This window comes from Coniophora puteana, assembly GCF_000271625.1.
Source record: "Coniophora puteana RWD-64-598 SS2 unplaced genomic scaffold CONPUscaffold_2, whole genome shotgun sequence".
NCBI lineage: Eukaryota > Fungi > Basidiomycota > Agaricomycetes > Boletales > Coniophoraceae > Coniophora > Coniophora puteana.
The window spans coordinates 640,916-660,422 of record NW_006913054.1 but is presented as its reverse complement, the minus strand read 5'-3'; the positions used below and the strand labels follow the sequence as shown (position 1 = coordinate 660,422).

The 19,507-nt window shown below is 54.1% G+C and overlaps 8 protein-coding genes across 8 annotated transcripts; 2 read left to right on the top strand and 6 right to left on the bottom strand.

Moving 5' to 3' along the window:
* Positions 1 to 654: 654 nt before the first annotated feature.
* On the top strand, positions 655 to 1,219 carry CONPUDRAFT_69795 (uncharacterized protein; the record flags this gene model as incomplete). The annotated part of the gene is made up of 2 exons (XM_007765968.1): positions 655 to 1,098; positions 1,175 to 1,219. The coding sequence occupies 2 exons, from the start codon at positions 655 to 657 to the stop codon at positions 1,217 to 1,219; spliced, it is 489 nt and encodes a 162-aa protein (XP_007764158.1).
* An 840-nt stretch (positions 1,220 to 2,059) lies between these two features.
* On the bottom strand, positions 2,060 to 2,735 carry CONPUDRAFT_48940 (cytochrome P450; the record flags this gene model as incomplete). Its single annotated transcript, XM_007765925.1, has 3 exons — positions 2,060 to 2,330; positions 2,458 to 2,518; positions 2,579 to 2,735. 3 exons carry the CDS (start codon positions 2,733 to 2,735, stop codon positions 2,060 to 2,062), a joined length of 489 nt encoding a protein of 162 aa, XP_007764115.1.
* A 741-nt stretch (positions 2,736 to 3,476) lies between these two features.
* CONPUDRAFT_42439 (cytochrome P450) lies at positions 3,477 to 3,993 on the bottom strand (the record flags this gene model as incomplete). Its single annotated transcript, XM_007765791.1, has 3 exons — positions 3,477 to 3,621; positions 3,704 to 3,836; positions 3,897 to 3,993. Coding segments are annotated over 3 exons (375 nt in total), but the record flags the coding sequence as incomplete, so codon positions are not given.
* An 819-nt stretch (positions 3,994 to 4,812) lies between these two features.
* CONPUDRAFT_149662 (uncharacterized protein) lies at positions 4,813 to 5,301 on the bottom strand (the record flags this gene model as incomplete). Its single annotated transcript, XM_007766299.1, has 1 exon — positions 4,813 to 5,301. The coding sequence occupies one exon, from the start codon at positions 5,299 to 5,301 to the stop codon at positions 4,813 to 4,815; it is 489 nt and encodes a 162-aa protein (XP_007764489.1).
* A 3,851-nt stretch (positions 5,302 to 9,152) lies between these two features.
* CONPUDRAFT_116969 (uncharacterized protein) lies at positions 9,153 to 14,028 on the bottom strand. The gene is made up of 15 exons (XM_007766298.1): positions 13,637 to 14,028; positions 13,284 to 13,587; positions 12,663 to 13,223; positions 12,262 to 12,550; positions 11,830 to 12,213; positions 11,605 to 11,752; positions 11,532 to 11,552; positions 11,439 to 11,479; positions 11,240 to 11,380; positions 10,641 to 11,184; positions 10,368 to 10,585; positions 10,236 to 10,311; positions 10,140 to 10,176; positions 9,961 to 10,085; positions 9,153 to 9,904 (listed from the first exon to the last, which is right to left on the bottom strand). Exons 1-15 carry the CDS (start codon positions 13,931 to 13,933, stop codon positions 9,290 to 9,292), a joined length of 3,801 nt encoding a protein of 1,266 aa, XP_007764488.1. The 5' UTR covers positions 13,934 to 14,028; the 3' UTR covers positions 9,153 to 9,289.
* A 374-nt stretch (positions 14,029 to 14,402) lies between these two features.
* Positions 14,403 to 15,391, top strand: CONPUDRAFT_162134 (mitochondrial import protein Pam17). The gene is made up of 6 exons (XM_007766297.1): positions 14,403 to 14,608; positions 14,662 to 14,751; positions 14,806 to 14,854; positions 14,913 to 15,083; positions 15,156 to 15,190; positions 15,253 to 15,391. The coding sequence occupies exons 1-6, from the start codon at positions 14,429 to 14,431 to the stop codon at positions 15,304 to 15,306; spliced, it is 579 nt and encodes a 192-aa protein (XP_007764487.1). The 5' UTR covers positions 14,403 to 14,428; the 3' UTR covers positions 15,307 to 15,391.
* A 22-nt stretch (positions 15,392 to 15,413) lies between these two features.
* On the bottom strand, positions 15,414 to 16,946 carry CONPUDRAFT_162133 (uncharacterized protein). The gene is made up of 2 exons (XM_007766296.1): positions 16,632 to 16,946; positions 15,414 to 16,481 (listed from the first exon to the last, which is right to left on the bottom strand). Exons 1-2 carry the CDS (start codon positions 16,822 to 16,824, stop codon positions 15,949 to 15,951), a joined length of 726 nt encoding a protein of 241 aa, XP_007764486.1. The 5' UTR covers positions 16,825 to 16,946; the 3' UTR covers positions 15,414 to 15,948.
* Positions 16,947 to 17,539: 593 nt separating this feature from the next.
* Positions 17,540 to 19,466, bottom strand: CONPUDRAFT_49039 (P-loop containing nucleoside triphosphate hydrolase protein; the record flags this gene model as incomplete). Its single annotated transcript, XM_007765935.1, has 9 exons — positions 17,540 to 17,776; positions 17,938 to 18,131; positions 18,207 to 18,267; positions 18,351 to 18,422; positions 18,494 to 18,597; positions 18,665 to 18,703; positions 18,781 to 18,974; positions 19,060 to 19,133; positions 19,203 to 19,466. The coding sequence occupies 9 exons, from the start codon at positions 19,464 to 19,466 to the stop codon at positions 17,540 to 17,542; spliced, it is 1,239 nt and encodes a 412-aa protein (XP_007764125.1).
* Positions 19,467 to 19,507: the final 41 nt, after the last annotated feature.

The following is a 19,507-nucleotide window of genomic DNA, read 5'->3' as shown; positions in this document are numbered from 1 at the left end:
CAACCAAGGCCGACGTGTGTCAATCCCCAGACCAGCTTCGACACGAGCCGCTGACTGCGGCTACATGTACGTCGCGATCGAGTACGCGGCCGCGCGAAATTCATGCACATCGCCCCAATGACTTTGCATAGAATAGGATGACTTTTTTATGTTCCGGATAGGCTTCGATATCAAATAACGAATAATTAAGCCTTTCCAATGGCTGAGTAGGCTTTGATTACATAATATATTTAGTGCTCGAAAAGGCCGCGAATGACGTCATCAGGTCAATGCCACCTTAGTACCTTCTCAATGCCTTCTCAGCGCCCGAATAGGAATTGACCAATCATCCTGTCAACATGATGAAAAGATAATCATTTTCAAGTTATTTTCAAGGGCGGAAAAGGCATTGAAATGGTATCTTTTTCAAATCCTATTCGCGGACTGAAAAGCGGTAGAGTCTAGTTACCATCCCAATCCCTCACTCAAACCCTACTCAGAATCGGAATATTTGCGTTTGTCTCTGGTGTCAAGGGGTCATGCAGAATTTCTTCAGCTTTTTGACAAAATACCGGCTAAAGTTATATAATTGCTCAAAATAATCCAAAATAAGATTTTTCACGATCAAATACCACCACAGTCATACCCCATAGTCGACCTCTCCTTGATCCTGCCATGCCACCTCCTTGGGAAAACATCCCTTTTGGTTGTGACGACTATCCCACAGGCGAAGTCCTTCGCACTGTGGAACTAGTCTATGAGTATGCTGGGCGTCCACTTCCCCATCCAATTGACGGTTTCCACAATACACCCTCCCTCGGCTACGTGCCACCTGAAGAAGGCTTGTCAGAACCAAAAGCAGTCGTTCTCAACCTTCGAGAGGGTATAGGAGACAGCCAACGTGTCATATTCACCGTGAAACCTGCTACGATGATGATTACTCCAAAGATCGAAATGCAAGACTTCTGCGTCTGCAAGGGCATTGTGGACGATGTGATTGAGGCTCAAAGATTTGCTTATAAGTGGGCTGCGGACTCTGTGGCAGCGAGGGAGGCGAAGGAAAGGGAGGAGGCGCAACAGAGGCAGGCCGAGCACGAAGCTGTGATGGCCAATTTACAAGTAACGTTATCTGGCTCGCTTTGACTGATCAATGCCCTAACTTCTAGCTACACAGGTACTTATTGCATGGTTGCAGGCTAACGGACATGTACCCCCCAACGGATTCAGCAAAACAGGATAGATGCTTGACGTTTGCCCTGTAGTGCCAACTGACCATGTCATGCACTTCCATACTGGTCAATAAGCACGATCATTTCCTTGACCTAGCTTACGCGTCAGCATGCTTCCTCAAATGTTTCACATGTTCAGCTGAAGGGGGAAAGCTGTGCAGATTTGAGAGGTGACGTGGGTCTGCATGCGCGCCTCACTCTTTGGAAGCACTGCTGTGGCGTGTCTCCCCGGCGCTATGCAGCGCAGGCATGCACGGATGTCTAACCATACGAAAAGGACCTTCAAGTTCGGTGTCACCGATAAGCGGGACAACACCTTGAAGCTGCCTTTACACGAAACTTTGAATGTAACCAGAGGTGAGTCAAGTCTAGCCAGTCTGCGGACAGTGACTCTGCGGGGTCAGCATCGAAATCACAGGCTTCAAGCACAAGTCATTCTAGTTGCAGCTTGAAGGCAGACAGTTGATAAGATTCAAGTACCGACGCATGCTTGGTAGATGCCGCAACGGATTCAGCAGTTCACCACATCATGGTCCGCCGGTCAGCGAAGTATGCTGCAGCTTGCAATTACTGAACCTCTCATTGATATGCGCGTACAGATAACTTTTGTCACCCTGACACGAATTTAAACATCAGCCCGAGGTCCGACTACGTAATACATAACCCAGGCTAACTCAAAAACAATTCGCAGGACCTCATTCTCCCGAACATCGATGTCTTGTCATCCCAGACACGAACACAGGTAAGTTCACTTCCGGGAAGAGATAGTGCAAGGAAATGGTTTTGGGTATCTGCCAGTGGGTGCCGTCAGTGCGATGAACATCTTATGTGGTTGTCTGCCTCAAATGAACTCACGTTGATATAGCCAGGTACCAATCAGGTTCACAGTCAATGGGGTTCCCTGCAGCATCCTTTGCTTTGCCGATGCTGAACGAAGCCAATATGTTTGCCATGGCAATCCAGGAAGATCCGCTGGCGAAATGCCTGCCAGGGCATATGCGACGTCCAAATCCGAATGCGTAGGTGACCGTGTCGTCGTTTAGCTTTCCTTCCGAGTCTAGGAACCGCTCAGGCTTGAATGCGGAGGGGTCGGGGTACTTGACCGGATTTTGAGACATGGCCCTGAGATGTCCTTTTTTCAGAGAAATCGCAGAGCAAGACGTCGATACCATTTACCAGACATTAGGTATGATAACAGCGTCTATTCGCGACATGATGAGAGGTGCATGCTGATCAAGGCTCAATCGACTTGCCTTTGGGGATATAGTATCCTTTGTAAACGTCTTCGTTCGTTGCTGCATGAGGAACACCTACCCACACGGTGGATGTCAAAGGTCGGGGAGCTGAATGGAACACCGCTGATATCTCACCTATCGGTCCAACAGGCTTCAACCTCATTGTCTCTCGGTACACCGCTTCCAGGTACGGCAAGGACGCTCTATCTTGAAAATCAGGGAGACGATCTGTTCCCACGACCTTGTCGATCTCTTCCTGCGCACGCTTTTGGACCTCGGGATAAAGAACCATGGCTAGCATAAAAACGATGAGCGTTGCTCCGGTCTATAACAACGGTCATTCGTCAGAAGCAAGAGGAAGATCTCTGCATAAACACACCGTCTCCTCTCCAGCTAGCGGCGTCACGACATCAGGCGTAACGATAAAAGGATCTGTGACTACTCACTCACCTACGTACGCGATTCCGCACACGTCTCGCACAACCTGTTCGAAATCCTCCACCTTGTTCGTATCCATGAATCTCTTCAACGCACCAAGTCCAAAGCATTCATTCGCCTGCCCAGAAGCCTGCGCGGATAATGAGGAATTTTTGGAAGGATTGCATACACTACTCACAATCTTCTCCTCCAGTGATGCGAACGGCACGGTCGACAAGTCATGGATAAGATTCCGACATCTTGCCGCATTAAACCAACCACCAGGCGACCATGTTGGCGCATATTTAACTTGGTAATAACAATAGGTCACGATGTAACCTAAAGACAGCGAAGAGTGACTCACGGAGAGGGCAGATAGTAACGAGTGAGACATTGATAGGACTAGCGATCCTGGTGAGAGCTTCGGTAGCTTCTAGAATCGTGTTATAAATGAAATCGTCCCTTGGCTCTAGCTTGTGGTCATAAACCGCGCTCAAGATTACTGCCGCAGAGTACCTGACGTGGCACTAGTGTCAGCACGGCACGAGGTGAACTTGTTGCAAATGACTGACCTTCTCAAATGCTCATACCATTGATTGGACGTCTTCCCCAAAGCGTCCACAAGGTCGAGAGCGCATTGCGCCTGCGCGGGATGATACGCTTCAACCACATCCCCGCGCATTCCTTGATTGAAAATGCGCCGATGCGAACGCCAAACATCACCGTAGGGCAAGAACGGGGTCAATGTTCCCAGTGAATATCTATGTAGCCGTGATTAATCCCCCAAGAAGCAGGAGCCTCGTGAGTTTCGTATCTCCGCTAAGCGAAGAAGTGACTACTCACGTCTCAAGCAGAGATGACATATTCGTCCTATCGGAATAGTTGAGCGACCGCTTGTCCAACAGGTCAGCCGCCGTCTCCTCCGAGTTGAGTAGGATAATGTCTTGATTTGCGAGTCGACAGTACGTGATGTCGCCTGCAGCCGACAAAGAACGAGTCAGTGCACTGGTAAACTGGACTCTGGTGATCACCTTACCGTATAAGTCTCTCCACTCCGTAAATGTGAGCCAAGGTTGAGACAAATTAAGCTGGTGCACGTTCCCCAACAGGGGGATTCCTGCCGGACCTGGAGGACAGGCCTTGTCAACGCCTTTCTTACTGGTTGAAAGCCATGTCGTGACCGCGAGGGCGGCCCCCGCTGCGAGAGCGATGGCAGCTTTTTCAGAGGAGGTGAGCGTCATGAGTGGGAGATGAGCTGCGAGAAAGAGTTAGACGCACATTATATGACAACTCGAAACGGGTCTCCATGGCTAACATTACGGTCAGTGCCTTGTGTCTCTGCTTTCTCACCCAAAATAAATTCGCTGCGGGACAATGCTTCCATTATCTTATGATTAGGGGCCTAAGCCGGACACATGTTCTTACCGAGCTCCTTCTGAAAACCGGCTTTTGTTGTTATATGTGACAGTGGGGCAAGAATGTATGCTGTGCGCTTCGAGGATGCGAGCGTGCTGAACACATGGGGATGAATATTTCTCTGAACTCAGAGCAAACAAGAGCACACGCCAAACAAAAGACGATGCGACCAAGTACCGAGATAAATGAGGAGTGTACCCACCAATCGTAAAGGGAGTGAGCGGCTAATTCAAGAGCGGTAGCAATCCTGAGAGCGTGAGTTCTCCGACTTTGCGTGATAAGCGGCGCGATCTTGACTGATTTTCATGCGAGATCTTGATCATGAAACATCATTGAAACGCGGCGTTAGAACCAAAGAGAACCGTGGAAGCCTAAACAATCCCACTGGTGCTAACCATGTAGCAGGAAGCTTCAAAACACCCCTAAAACCATTAAGGTCCGGCAACAGATGTGCATTGACTCAGAGCGACGTTGTTTCTGCATAACATTCAGTACATCACTACATTTACTTTCCTTGACACCACCATAACAAAACGTCACGCATACCACATAGCCTTGAACTCTTGCATCATCCGCATCTTACTCCACTCAGGTTCGTATTCCACCGTCAGAACACTCAAATCATGAGCAATCTTGGCCCCTATCCCCTTCATCTGCTCCTGCTCAACTGAGCCTTTAGCGCCAAAACAGGGGTTGATAAATCCGAGACAGGCTAGCGAGCATTTTGAACGAAGGAGGAATCCAGGCAAGTGCTCTGCCGTCTTGTTGTCTAGATAAATCGCTGCTTCTTCAAGAGAGGGGAGGGAACCCGAGGTCGTCAAAAATGGTCCCATATCATAGGCAGCGTCGGGGTGGTAGATAGCTATACACCGGAGCCGCTCATGAGAGAGGGGAGCGGAGGTCTGCGTCACCGAGCCGGACAAGTAGAAGTCGGTGAGCTCGGGATAAACCGATAGAGGAGACGAAAGATGTAGGCTGAGATTCTCGCAGAGGTCGAGGACAAGAACTTTAAGACCAGGCCCCATGGCAGGTAACTTCAAAGAAGGGCCAGTGATGGTGTCATATCTTCGCATCCGCAAATGAAGATGAGTAAGTCTAGTCCAGTTTGCGGAAAGACGTGCGGCATCGACGTCAAGGAAGCAGTCTAAGAGTGAAAGCCTTTCAAGTCGACTGAAACGCGCGAGAGCCACGGCTGTAGTCCGCTATACATAAACCAAGGAAAATCTCTCTTGTGGTTGGGGACCGCATATACGTCTAGTCCTTTGCACCTTTGCTCGAACGACGCTAGCAGACCTAAACTGCACCTCTTCAAGAACTTGGTATGAGCGACGGCAAGACCAACGGATAGGTAAGCCGAAACAGAAGAGATCCTCGGAAGGAACTGAGACTGTAGCACGTAGCCCCACTGTGTAGTGTATTTCCCGCGAAGGTGAATTTTGTTCCAGAGACGAGGCGTGTTCAGAGCAACGGTTCTCCAGCGTCTGCAGACGTGAGATATACTAAAGGAGGTAGAAAAAGCGGCTCTCATGGTGTCACAGGATGGCCTTGCATCGCCGACGTAGGAAAGCCGAGCCAAAAGGAAGATTTCAGTCAAGATTTCGACGGGAAGACGCCCGAGAGCAGAAGTAAACCTATCGTATGCGTTGGTGAAGTGATCGAGCCTCTTCTTGAGCTCGTTGAGCGCCTTGATCGCATGGTCGAAGTCCCGAGTCAAGATATATGCGCTAGATTTGAAGCTACGTATTAAGTCGGCATCGGTTAGGGTAGCGCCGTAGTTGGAAGTAGAGTAGCTCGCGAGAGCGTGTTTGTTTATTTCGCTCTATCTCATGAACCTAACTCAGACGCTGCTGTTAGGGGTATCGCTAAATGCTCGCACCTCGACCTTCCATCCGGTGAGCGAAAGCTGAGTACAATTGAAAACGGAACCCATCAGAGACACGAAATTATAAAGTATGTCATACACAAGAGACATACAGCGTTGGCGAGCTCCTTGCAAAATATGATTTGCTGAGCTGAAGGACACGGAATTGTAGTGGGCTATATACGGTCCGTAGATGGCCCTTGACGGTAAGGAAGTGACCAGACTTATATTGTTTGTCGCCATCTGGACGCTGCTGGCACAAATTTATGTTGTATACAACTCTTCTCGTCAAGAATTGGTGAGATAGCGAAGAAATGGTTCCCGAGAGACGGCGAATAAGGTTGTCGATGACCGTGTTGGTAGAGTGCTGGTCGTGTCATGGGAGACGACGCGCGACTGAGATTTAAATTTCATAGACCGACGCTGCATGCCAAACTTTGCGCACGCTCTAGCACGCCCTATCCAGACTGCACTACCATGCACTATGACTAGGTGAACCGCCTGCAAATCGACTCCTCATTTACATCTTCCATCCTTGAAGCGTCATGGATTCGGGTTCACGAAATCTCTTCAAGCAAGGCTCCACTGGGTCGCTGTAGCACGTATCAGGGGCTTCAAATGAAGTTGCTGTCAGGACCGCGCAACTAGAGGCTGAGCGTGCGTCCCTCAGGATATCGCAGCAGGGAGCCCAATTGGACAGTGGAGCGATGGAAGGTGCATCGTCCCAGCCTTCGTCTTTGAGCTCTAACCAGGAAGAAGACTGGGAGCACGCACCAACCACATCCTCCGCGACTCCGAAGATGGAAGAGCCAGGCGCAAACGCGCGCAGGCGCAAACGCGCGTAGGCCCCCAAGACGGGAGCGATGTCGGGGGCTCCACGGAATTGCTAGCATCGCCCTTAGCACAGGGGCGTAGGGGCAGCAGGCAGCTACGTTTGCAAGAGAGGCGGGACGGCTCTGCGAGGGGCTCAGCAGATACTAGGTAGACCATGATCGGACTAGTAATGGGGGCAGCAGGACAGACGACGCGAACTGTTATGACAACGATCACTTCTGGTCTCAATCTACATTGTCCTTGCACTGCATAAGATAGTACGTCTCGCGGTCGTGGGGGACATCCGTCATCTACTACACAACATCACGAGTACCACCTAGCCTTGAGCTCCCGCATCGTGCTCGTGTCACTTGGCCAATCCGCAAACTCCGCAATAGGAACACTCAAGCTATTAGCGATCTTTCTTCCGAGTGTCCTTAGCCGCTGTCTCTCGTAAAGATCCCCGTCCTTTGCGAAGCCGGTATCAGCAAACTCCAGACGAGAAATGCGGCATCTCGAGCGGTCAATGAATTCGCTTAGCTGCGCCTCCATGTGTTCATGAATGGATGTTGACAGTTCCACGAGCGAGGGGAGAGTAGCCAGGTCCAGGAAGCGCTCGACATGATCGTTCCAGTGCCACCCGGTGTTATGCACACCAACGCGCTTCAGTCCCTCATGGCAGAACGGGCGGGAGTCTCTTGACATTGGGCCATCTAGGAATAACTCTGTGAGACGAGGGTAGGCCGATAACGAAGCAGGGTCCAAAGATAGAGAGTTGACGAGTTCAATAACGAGAACTGTGAGATGAGGGGAAACAGGTAGGGAAACTGGTGTGGTCCGACCGATCTTGTTTCGCAGTCGCAGATGCAGGTGTGTTAGATTCTTCCAGTGTATGGATGATTTTGTACAATCGGCGTCAAATCTGCAGCCCAAAAGTGACAGTCTCTCTACCTTGCAGAATCGCGCGAGAAGCCCTTCGACCTTGCCATAGTCGTAGAAGAAATAATTTCTGTGTTTGTAATCCGGCGCCGTATAAACGTCAAGACCTGTGCACTTCTGTTCGAATGCCGACAGCGGTCCCTTTTTGCACCTCTGAAGAAACCTGACGTGAGCCGGCGGAAGCCCGATAGCAAGGTATGAAGGAACAGACGCCGCCCTTGAGAGCATCTCGAGCGGCGCGCGCAGTGCGTCCTGGTTCAAGTTCATTGTCCCATGAACGTGCATCGTGTTCCACAGTCGTGGAGTGCTGAGAGCAACCTGTCTCCAGCGTCTGCATACCTGAGCCTCGTTGAAGGAGGTCAGAAGCCCTGGGTGACGTTTGGTGCTGAGGTATGAGTCCTTCGCATCACCAAGATAGCGGGATCGTGTCAAGATGAAGATTTCGGCCAAGATCTCGGCTGGAAGACGTCCAATAGCAGAAGTGAATCTCTTGCACGCGCGTGTAAAATGGTCAATCTTTCTCTGTAGGTCTTTGAGTTCCAGAGCTGCGTCATCAAAGTCGCGTGTCAAGATATATGCATCGGACAAGAACTTTTCGATAACGGCATGCTCTTGGGGCGAAACGACTACGTGGTTGGTATTTTGAAACTGAGCAATTGTGTGTGTCTGCATTGCATGCTAGAGCATCCGACGTTAGATGCATGAAGAGAATAGTTGAGGCGCCCTTACGTCGACTTGCCGTCTGGTCAGCGACAGCTAAACCGCGCCCACGACGGACTATATAAGTGATGACGCGTATGCTGCAACGCGCTTTAGACTTACAGCTTGATTGAATTTGATTCGGGCTCCCAATATGTTGCCATCTTCAAGAGACGATGTACCCGAAGACGAGGAGCTCTGCATATAGTCAATGAGGACCCCTTTGATAGACGACATCCACGCTGTAACAATCGTACGCTGGCTGCATCTGACTCAAAGCTGGCTCCATGTGCAAGCTGGTTCATGTAGCGAGGTTTCTTTGGCATCAATAGGGTAGAGGTTATGCGATGGATTGGTGAAGGGTAGAATGAGGATAAAGTCAATATCAAGTTTGTGTGAGTGAGGCTTTGGATTGAGGCGACGCGTTCAAGCGCGTCCCCACCATCAAGCGCCGTAAAATTCCCACGCTCAGGCGCCGGCTCAGCGCGCTCCCAGACATGTCAGATTTCAAAGTCTCTACTAGAGCTTTTCGTCACTTGTATACATCCTGTAGGCCGCGCACATACATACCGGTATGGACGTGCGATCGAATTTGGTCATTCGTTTTACACAATCCCATTCAATGACGAATCAGAAATGTACTATAAAACCTAGTGACTCCAAGTCGCAGAAAACCACAATCGTCTCTTCTTGCTCCAACATCAAGCAAACCGCACTCCCTTCACTTTCCACGGCTTTTCCCTCCGAGATCTACTGGCTTCGGCTTGCTCACGATCAAAACCAGCCACGAATTTGACGCCCGCGTTTTGCTCGAGCGGTTCCGGCGCTTCTGTCGTCTTCACCACAGGCGCTGACTCGTCCACGTCGTCCGCGAACCTCACTATTGCTCCTCGTGGCTTGGCTTTCCGGGGTAAGGGTTCGTTCGCAAAGCCATTAACAGCCTCCGCAAACCTTACACCTACTTTGTGTGGCTTGGTTTGCGGCGAGGGTTCGTTCGCCGGGCCATCGGTATCCTCTGCGAAGCTTACACTTATTTTCTGCGGCTTGACTTGCGGCGAAGACCCGTTCGTCGAGCCGACGACATCTTCAGCGAACCTTGTGTCTACCTTTCGCGGCTTGTCAATTACTGCGGGTCGATCTTGATCCACAACCGTAACATCCATGGGCCGATCCTCCGACAAAGTTTCTTCTACATCCATCGCGCTCCGTGATGCATTGTCCTCGTCCTCGACACGAGGCGACGAATCAAAGTCACCCAAAAACGGTAGATCGAGTGCATGCTCCTCCCCAGAGCTTTCAGACAGGAACGTCGGCGACTAAAAGTCACTTTCAGATGACGCCCACGGGATGGATTTAGGAGCTGGGCTCTTACCTCCAGGAACCGCCTCATGCCCGCGTCCGAAGTCAGCGGTGGGATCTTGTTGGTTGCTCCTCTGAGGTGCTGGCGGCGGTCCATCATCTCCTGTTCTGCGGTCGAGCGGATCGCGAGGGTTTTCACTAAGGGAGGGCGTCAAGTGTGCTTTCTAATGAGCAGAGTAGTCCGTAACGTACCGACGATAGGCCTGGTCTGGCCCATACGATGGGCACGCTGTTAATTTCCGCCAATGAGTGCCTCGTCTTATGCAGTACAATAAACGAAGTCCATACCTTGATCGCCTGACTCTCAACATCTGGCTGCCACACCGGCTCGCAAAAGATGATACGTGAGGCCGAAATGAGGTTCCTATACAGAGATAAGTCAACGACCAAGTCAAGTCGAAACATTTCGATACGACGTACAATCCACGAGCGGCATGCTTCAGCTCCATAAGAAACACGCGGAACGTGTCCGACGTCTCGAACGTCATGACGAAGTCGTCGCGCTTGTCCCGCATAATCTCGGTCGTGTACCGAAGGAACTTGACCTCGATCAGCGACAGCCCTTCGGCGACGTGCGCGAGCGTCAGTGGCGACGAGGAGAAGATGAGGAACTTCTCGTCGCGGTGGTGTTCGAGGACCTGGAATTATCACATACACTTAGATTTAGTGTGAATTCTGTAGGATACGTCGTACCTCCTGGAGAATGAAATTCAACTTCGTGGACAACGAGCCACCCACACGCGTCTGGCGCATCGGAGACGAAGCCAGCAAGGGAGAAAGCGCCAGCGCTGTCGGAGCGCAGGGCGACGCCAACGCCGTCGACATAACAGTCCCCGGCTCCGCGACCCCCTCCTCTTCCTCATCCGCCCGCTTCATCAGCACCTCCATCTCCTGGTCCACCTCACTGACCATCCGCCTCATCAAATCCTCCTTCTCCACAGCCTGCACACTCGCAGCCTTCTTCTCACACCTCGCGGCCTCGAGCGCGCGCACACCGAGCCCCTCGTCGACGAGCGCGCCGTGCGTGATGAGCGGCCGCCGGCGCACGAGCTCGCGCAGCTGCACGAGCCTGTTCGCGTGCATGACGCGCAGTGGCAGATCCTCGGCGCCGTGCGTCGTCCCCAGCTTGCCGCGGTTCCAGGCCGCGAAGATCGGCGGATCGAGGTGCGAGACGCGGAAGGGGACGTCCTCGTGCACCTGCATCGCTCGCCAGAGCTTGTCGTTGGCTGCTGCGTGTCTACGAAGACATTTATGAGCTGCTGGGATGATGTGGGTTGAAGTTGATAGCTCACGCATGGCGGATCGATTGCTCCAGCAGGTCGATATCTGCTTGCGGCACCCCACGTCCTCTGGCACGATCGAGGAGCTCCTCGCCGTCAAAGGAGATCTGGTCTACGTTATAGAGAATGTCGGACGCAGACCAGAATAGCCCTCTGTTTAATACTATTGCCTCAGCCGATGGACAGTGGAAGAGAATAAAGAACTACGCACTGCGACATGTTAGCAACCGCTGTATTCAGCTCTTTCAATCTCTAAACCAACGGCTTAGTGCGTCGAACCACCCATAAAACGCAAGGAACTGACTTTCGGGTGGAAGAGGTAATCCTGACATGGATGAGCTTCGACTTTTCCCGTAATGTTACGCGAGAACGCTTACAATATCCGTCCGCCGCGAATCAACAGCGTTGACCGCTACAGCCGCCAACATCGCGTTGTACGACTTGCGTGCATATGGGTCGAGGTCCATGTACTCGGTTTTATGCGTCATCGGCGGGAGCCCGACCTCGTTCTCCACGTCCTCGATCCTGACGTCCAAGTTAGCCGATTTTATGTCCTTCCAGTGGCACTGAAGCACGGGGAACAAAGCATCGCGGGTACGCACCTGTGACGCACCATCACCATCTGCATCGCCTGGCTCAGGACTTGCACCGCGAACGGGTGCGGTCCCTGCGGGGCACATAAGGGCGAAGACACGCAGCGCGTGAAGAGCTTCCCGTCGCTCTTGAACCGTGGTACGCCGAGGAACTTCGCGATCATCACGCTGAGTTTGCGCAGGTTTGCTCGATCGTCCACCGTCCATATGCGCCGGGGAGCAGACGCGGGCTCCGGGTCTGCATCGGTGTCGTTATCATCGTCGACGTTCATCACGATACCGCTCTCCGTCGCGGGCTGCTGGTCAGCAGGCGAGGCCGAAAGCTCAGGCTCGCGGAGCAATCCCACAGCCTGCCACTCATCACCAGAGTCGCTCGCCTCGTCCGAAACACTACTACCGCTGCCACTCCCGCCGCCGCCCGTCAGATCCTCCGTATTCGACCGCCCAAGACTGAGCCCAAGCGTATTAGCCGTCGGCGTGCCAGTGACGATCCACTTGCGCTCGATGCTCATGGTGGGTATGAAGCGGTTGATCGTGTGCTCGATGTTACCCGACGTGTGGCCCTCGTCGATGACCAGCCGCTTCCAGCGCACCTGCAGCAGCGGCGAGGCGTCCGGCCGCCCCGGGCATCGGCAATCGGGGACGCGCGAGCCGGGGATGAAGGGGCAGGTGCAGGGCTGGGCGGTGAAGAGGGATTCGACGTTGGTGCGGGTCGATTCTCTGCGGAGGCCTGGTGTTTTGTGAGCGGTTGTTATGCGGTATGGATCGAGGTACTTACAGGCGTCGCTCATTACAATCAACTAAGCAGTTCGGTCTCAGATGTCAACAACGAAGAGCGGTACCTGACAGACTCACATCATACTGCGACGCGAGCTCCTGGGCCGATGGCATACGATCCTTTATGCGCAGTAACTTGTACTTGACGTCCGACGTACAATGCTTGAGAACTTCCCGATCCCACTGGCGCAACAGGTTGGATGGCACGACCACCAACGTTGCCGAGCTGAGGTACATGACCCGCGGATGGCTCTGGACTTTTCGCAACCGTGAGCGCGACGACGGCGCTTCCCTGTGGACGTGATAAAAAGGGATGTTACTCTGCAACGGCTTCCACAAGTTGCGTGCCGCAAGTTCTTCTTCGTACTCCCTCACACCAGGGGCGCACGGAAGAGTCCGTAGGCCGTGGATGAGGATGTCTACCAGACTTGGAACCGGCCATACTTCTTCAGATCGAGGACCTCCGTGAGCATGACAATGAGAGGTGGCGTATTCTGGCGACCTGAACGTTCGGCACGCAACCGGAGACATCACCGGGCGTTCATACAGATCGCAGTCTTCAGGATCGGGACGTTCCTCAATGGTCGCCAGTATCAGCGCGAGCACCATCACGGTCTTCCCCGTTCCTTAGTAGCGGCGGAGTAAGCACAAGACAGCGCCTATGTCATCCGCAGACATAGACTAACCGAGCTCCTCGCACAGAATCCCACCTCTCACCGGCGCAATATTGGGGCACTCTCGCAGTACCTCCATCGTCGTTGGCTGGAGGAACATGTCTTGCCCGCGCATGCTGGGCATCTTGACATAAAGCGGGTCTGGCACAACCTGGTGTGACGCCTCCTTCTCGATCATCATTGCGACCGACCGGCGCTGGTAGTTGTACAGGCTGCTCCGCAGGCCCCACACAGACGAGAGCGCGTCGGCCGCGTTCGTTGATGATACACGCGGGGAAGGTAGGTCGCTGTAGATCTCGGCCATGGAACGATTGTCCTACGCGACGTTCGGGAAACTTTGTGGCGCGAAGAAGAGACGTACGTACCAGCTCACGAGGCACAAACATCTTTGGGTCCTTCAATTTGAACGTTGTCGCGACCGCGTCCCAGCACGACGGCTCCTGGCGCACCTCGGCGAGGAGAATCTTGAGGTAGCCTCGCGCCTGGGCAGCGACTACCGCGTCGCGGTTGCGGAGCCGACCTCTCGCGTTCGGCAAGTCGTGAGGTATTAGGTAGATCCGCACAAACAGGAATCTGTTCAACGAGGGCGTGGTGCAGCACGTCGCGCGCACATAATAGTGCTCAACGAGGAAGGCAAGGGCAAGCAACAGCTGCTCTGTCATCGCGTTGTGCAGCTGAGCCAGACTAGGCAGAGTGTGCCAGCCATCGGTAGCTGACGGCTGTGACGCGACGAGCTGAGGGAGATCAAGAGACTTGGCTGTTGGGATGGGTATTGCACCAGCTGGCAAAAGGTTATCAATGGCGAAGACGTTCGATACAGAAGCCAGCTCAGTGAGTGCATCCGTCTCTGAGTAGCGCGAGGACTTTCTGCGCTTTGTGGGTGTGCCAGGCATGTTTGGATTGAAGCCTTAAACGACTGGTGTACCAGCGAGAAGAGAAAGGACGCGTAGGTCTTCCTCTCGCTGACGAGTCAAGAAGCGCAGTGCGCACACAGGAAATCGTCTCCGCTGCGGTGTCCCACGCCGGCCCGGGAAGCGCTGGGTGGCAGCCGAAATCGTGAGACCAAAATTCCTTTCACGGACGCAGCATTTGGCAGGCAACCTCTCGGACATTGCGAACGCGCACGGCAGCACCTCCACCTCTCCTCGCCTCCGACCATGTCCCTCCCTTGCAGAACGAGGATAAAACCGCTTGGTGTTCCTCGGAACCCCTCTGCGAAGTCAACGAGGGTCTCGAGGCGGAGTTACACTACGTCAGCGCCTTCGGAAGAGGCCAAGCAAAACCTTACATGGCCGGAATATCTCGATATTCGGAAGAACAAGCGTAGATGGGAGACCGTGCGTTCAACAAGGGATGCAGTTTATACGCATCTCTAACGTCTATCCCGCAGGCTGCCACTATTCCATGCACCATCCTCGGTTTCGCAGGCGGTGTCGCGTACTTTGGCACGATGGAAGGAGACGCAACTAAGCCCATCATGGTTCGTGCACTCACCCCGGCCTCATTCCTCCATGTACCTCACCCACATTTCCAGGGCGTCGACCCCCTCTTCTTCTACGGCGGCTGCACGGTAGCCTGTATGGGTGCGTCCAACCAGCTCCTGCTCCTCTGCGATATCACCTCACCTCTCCTCCTCCCCAGGCCTCGGCTACCTCGTCGGCCCCGCCCTCGGCGCTGCCGGCTGGCGAATGACCCACAGACGCACCATGAACCTGATCGAGCAGAAGGACCGCGACTTTCATAAGCGGATAGTCAAGAACCGCGTAGACCCCACCGCACAGAGCGCGACGAACCCCGTTCCGGACTTCTACGGTGCGCTCCCTCTCTTTCTCCTCACCTTCTTCCTCTGAGTAGCGTTCGGTCTAACTTGGTTATCGTGGATAGGCGAGAAGATAGGGTCGCTAAATGGGTATAGACAGGTTCGTGCTTAGTCCCCAACTTTCTCATGACAGAAAGCTAAACGTCTTATTTCAATCTGCAGTGGCTAAGAGACCAGGCGCGGTTCAGAAAGAAGGCGCGTTTCTTGGACGAGTAGACGTCCACACGTCCCTTTTCGTCGTCATACGTACATCTCTGTTGTATATATCATCCATCGACTAATGCACAAGTTTACTCACAACTCATCATCAACACCACAAGCTGGTTTACTGCAAGGGTCAGCGTCGGCCCAAGCGACGTTTCGGATTGAATTGATTGTAAGCAGCTCCAAAATGTTATGTATAAATATGGGTAAATGCGTCATGAAAAGTATAGAGGCTGCGCCAAGGCAGACCGTCCTCTGAACGAATAGCGAAATAAGTTAACTGCTAGCAGTCATCAGAAGAAAATTGCGTAGTCGAAAGCGGTGCGTAATCCGAAAACCAGTGATCCTTGCGGAGCCGTAGCACATAGCGGGGGTAAATAGGTATAAGTCAAGCCCAGACAGTTCTTCTTTCTTTCAGATGGGAGTGAGACGCAGACAGACTTTTCGCAGAACCCGTAGCTGGGCAGTCGCCCGTTCCCGCCAATCTACCTCACCATGACCATAGCCATATATCTGGCGTAGGGTGATGCAGCAGGAAGCGCAGGCGAGCATGCCGTCAGCCTGACGCTGGCCCTCGGACGTCGTCGATCGTTACTGGTCATCAGCACGCCGCGCCGCGCCGCGGGGGCGTTGTTGGACCGCAGGCTGGCGCATTCAATTATCGTAGTTCCTCTGCACCTTCTCGAGCGTGCGCGCCTTGTACCCGCTCGCCGAGAGCGCGTACGGGTTCGGGCTCGGCGGGGCGGGCGACGTCAGTACCTCGGCGCCGTAGCCAGGCGGGAACGCGGGCTCGTCGCTCGAGCGGCCCGGCAGCGGCGGCGACGGCATTGGCGGGACAGGCGGTGCTGCCGTGGGGAACCCGTGCGGGGTGCGTGGCGTGCGCGGGGTCATGCTGCCGTGGCGCGGCGTGTGCGGTGTGCGCGGGGTGGGCGGGAGCGGCACGTCCGCCGCGTCCTTCTCAGGGTCGTACACGGGTCCGCGGATAGACTTGACCTGCGGTGCCCAGCTGACGCCGTCGCCCGGCGTCTTGGGCACCGCGAGCGGCCGGGGCGTCTTCAAGTCGTCGTCGCCGTGTTGGAATGCGGGCGATGCCCCGTTGAAGTCGACTTCGTACACGCCTGCGCTGATCTCTGTTGTGCTGCTGCTGCGTGCACGTCTGCGCTTGAGGAACTTCCATCCAATGAAGGCTGGAGGCCCATGGCAACGATAGCGGTGCAAGGGTGAAGTTCGCGTGAATGTCGCGGTAAAGATAGGGGCGCACATGGCGGATTATGGCATGGAGCGGGAGCTATATTTAGCCTCCGGTTTGAGCTGCGGAGGGGAAAATGTCAACGCACCCAGGACGAGGGCGGCAATAATGCCCATGATAACGGCGAAAATCGCCAATGAGCTCGGGGCATTTGACGAGCTCGGCGGGGGCGGGTTTGAGTTGGTAGCAGCGTCCTGGACGAGGTCTGACTCTGCTTGAGGCTCAGAGCGGGCGTCGAAGAAGCGGGCGACCCAGTGTTCGTTGTTGTCTTGGGGAGACATGGTGACTGTCAGGGGTATTCGGCTTGTTGATAGTGGTGACGAATATTAGGGTGGTTTGTAGTCGAGACTGCCAAGCAAAGAGCGTGAGGGCGATTCTCTAGAGCAGAGATCGTTCGAAAGGTGGTAAGGCCAAAGTAGAGTGCGTTGGTAAGAAGCAAAAGCCGTGAAACGGGGGGCGCTATCCAGTAGCTTGCGACTTTTCCATGGTACCTGATGGACCTTTTTGTAGCAGGGCCGATGATCTTCCCTGCGTCCGGCATAGCAACCCTGTCCAGATGGATCCGCCAGCGCCTCTAGGCGCCTCTGTAAAGATCAAGAGAAATGTGTACTCGAAGGAGTGTTCGACCTAGGCACCATCTTGACCCAACATCTGTTGGCGCGCTCTTTGGCAGGTCTGGCATACTAACACGGCTCCCTATATCAGTGAACCCTCCACTAAACCTCCACTTTCCCCACACAGCGTCGAGATGCATCACGATCAATGCACAGCTCTATCCATACGCTAATCTTAGCTCAACACTGCCGAGGCCAAGGCGCAAAGATCTGAAACGAACATCGGCGTTAGACCGCAATTGCAATTAATTACTAGCTATAATCATCATAACGGCATTCGATAAAGAGTAAGTAAGTGGAGGTCATAAGACCATCGACATGAGGGGATTCATAGGTTAAATCAATATCTAAGTGAGAGTTCAAAAGTTCGACAAAGTCATCATTAGAGAGAGTCTAGTAGCTGGCTCGACACCGCGCGGTACAGCGACCTCGCGCCTTCGGACGGGATATAGCTCGGGATCGCCTTCGCGACCAGGTCCTCCACGTCCTGCGCCGTCATCTCCTTCACGGCATCCTCACCTGCGAGGGCGTACACCGCCTCCGCAGCGATAGCGCGCCGCTCGTCCAATGAGAACGGGACAAACGGCAGCGTCGCGGACACTCGTGACATGAGCGACGCCTGAAAAGCGGAGATGGCATCGTAGGGCGTTGGGCGTTGCCGGCGAATGTGGGTTAGGACGGTGGCGATGATAGTGATGCGTCGACAAAGCGTGAGGAAAGCGAAACGTAAGCATGAGATAATTGAACCAGCGGAGGATAGCGACGGATAAAAATACGCACCCCCATGGCATTGAGAAGGCGGGATCTCACGGGCGACATCAGCTCGACGTACTCCTCCCGTGAGAACGGAGCCTCGGGGTCTGCGCGCGCGTCTTGATGCTCAAAGACGAGGTCATGGCCAATGTTGGACGTGCCGATCCAGACGACGTTGCGCACGTCGATGTGACGTTTGCCTGCCTCGAGGGAGCAGCGACCTGCGATATACAGAACCAATCGTGTCAGATAATGGGCGCAATAATGGCGGAGAGCGATAGCGGTAGGCAACTGACCAAGCTCCCAAGGCATCAACAATGACCAGAGGCACGTCTCGTGCTGCGTCTTTTCGATCTCCTAAGAACGAAAGCGATGGATTTGGTCAGTGTCAGACACGAGGACAGTCATCGGCCAATGCCGACCGCATCACAGCAACTCACATCCAGGACGACGACACAGCGCTTGCCTTCGTTCTCCATCAAGAACTCCGCGAGCGTGCTCGCAGAGGGCTCCTATGGCAAAGCGCACCAACCGGATTTGTCAGAACGCGTCCGTGCATCACGCACCCTGAATCTCTATCAACTCTCACCTCATATGGACTCATCGAATAGGATTGCCAGAGGTCGTTGGTGGACTGGAGCGTCGTCATGTTGACAGTGTGCGTTGGGACATCAAGAAGGGAGCCGACTGGGGGCAGCATTGTACATCAGCAACGAAAGAAGCTCCACAGGCAACACGCGTAAGCAACACTCACATTTGCGAGCAAGTAAACTCTTGCCATGTCCACTTGGGCCTGAAAACGCCACATAGAATGCATCATCAGTCACTATCAATGCTGACTCCATAAAGATCCACCCATAGGTTACTCACCGCACAGCATCACGACGACCGGGGAGACCGAGAGCTTCTGCGAGTGCATGCTGAGAACACGGAACAGCTGCTCGAACACGCAGTCCTGCCCGATAACGTCGTACCGGACCCGTATCAGCGGGCGGAAGACTGAGCGGTAGACGAGCTGCGAGATGTGACGCGTGTGCGCCGAGCTCGCGCGCCTGACAAAGTACCTGCAAAAATGCAGAACGTTACGGGGACACCATATGCATCAGCACTCAGCCTTGATCGGTATCATAGCAAATAACGATGACGTACCGAGTCGCGGGGTCCATACCCTCGAGCGTAGTCGAAAACGGCAGCTCGCCCAACGTGCTCCTCGCACTCCCATGCTCGGACTCAACTCCTGACTCTCTCCCAGATTCCGATCTCGCCTCCGCATCACTATTCGCGCTAGCAACACTTGCGCTCCTCGGCGGATTCATATCCGCCTTGCTCAAGCTCGCCGGGTTCGCGCCGTACGCCAGCAGCGCCTTCACGATCGCCGCCTTGTTCGCCAGCTTCTCGTTCGTCAGCGCGAACGCGAGCGCGCTCTGCGGGCCCAGCCGGTCGTTCGGCCCCGCCTCGCCGCTCTCGAGCACGCGCTTGACCGCTTCCGGGTCGTCGCTCGCGATCGCGAACATGAGCGATGGGTTCGGCGTGGCGATCGCGTGCGCGGGCGACATGGCCATGGCCACAGGAGCCTGGATGTGGGCCGCCTGAGAGG